General features: G+C 42.3%; 1 protein-coding gene across 1 annotated transcript in view; it reads right to left on the minus strand.

Annotated features, from left to right (window-relative positions):
* The window catches only part of LOC107594455 (myosin-2-like), a 12,552-nt gene that overhangs the window by 3,061 nt on the left and 8,603 nt on the right, over positions 1 to 888 (minus strand). Inside the window, exons 14-17 of the mRNA XM_016284510.1 lie at positions 876 to 885; positions 564 to 760; positions 289 to 472; positions 40 to 205 (exon numbers count right to left, since the gene is read on the minus strand). Coding sequence (XP_016139996.1) covers positions 40 to 205; positions 289 to 472; positions 564 to 760; positions 876 to 885 — 557 coding nt within the window. The remainder of the gene's footprint in view (positions 1 to 39; positions 206 to 288; positions 473 to 563; positions 761 to 875; positions 886 to 888) is intronic.

The raw sequence follows: 888 nt of genomic DNA on the forward strand, positions 1-888 counted from the left end.
TTTTAAAATCCTTGCTGTAAAAATAAAAGTGCCATTTACGTTGCAGATTCTTGTTCTCCCTCTTCAGGGTCTCGAGGTGGTCAAGAGCTTCTTCATAGGAGTTCTTCATTTTGAAAAGCTCAGTGCTGAGAGAACGAGCTTCTTTCTGAGCACCTTCTAGTTCAGCCTGGCTTTCCTCATACTTCTGCTTCCACTCTGCTAGGACCTGAAGAAGAAATGTAGCCATTGTTAATTAGCCAAGTCCATGGTTCAAGGTTTAGATTTGAAGATTATCCACATCTTTCTTACCTTATCAAAGTTTCTTTGCTTCTTGTCAAGGTTGGCAGCCAATGCATTTGCCCTCTCCCCATCAACCATGAGGTCCTCTACTTCCCCCTGCAGTCTCTGTTTGGTCTTTTCCAGTGAGGCACACTTGGAGTTCACTGCCTCAATGGATTCTTCAGCATCCTGCAGACGCTGTGCCAGCTTTTTCCTGAAGAAATTGGTATTAAATGATGAAATCTTACTAATATTTGTGATATTAAAGGTAGGGTACTGAAGACTTTTTTCTTTGCTCTATTTACTTGGCTTCCTCAAGCTCTTCAGTGCGTTGGATGGCATCAGTCTCATATTTGGCTCTCCACTGGGCCACTTCACTGTTGGCCTTAGACATTCCACGCTGGAGTTCAGCTTTGGCCTCCTGCTCCTCCTCATACTGCTCTCTGAGCAAATCACAGTCATGGCGGGCAGACTGAACTGCATGGGCCAGAGCATTCTTGGCCTATAAGGCAGCATATTTTGGGATTTTAAACACTCTACCCTCCATATAATGGTTTGGATTTTCAAAATAACATTACAAAATATTTTGATTATCAAAACAAAATAATATGTGCAACTCTACCTTGACTT

The sequence above is a fragment of the Sinocyclocheilus grahami genome, unplaced genomic scaffold (assembly GCF_001515645.1).
Source record: "Sinocyclocheilus grahami isolate Dianchi unplaced genomic scaffold, SAMN03320097.WGS_v1.1 scaffold183.1, whole genome shotgun sequence".
NCBI lineage: Eukaryota > Metazoa > Chordata > Actinopteri > Cypriniformes > Cyprinidae > Sinocyclocheilus > Sinocyclocheilus grahami.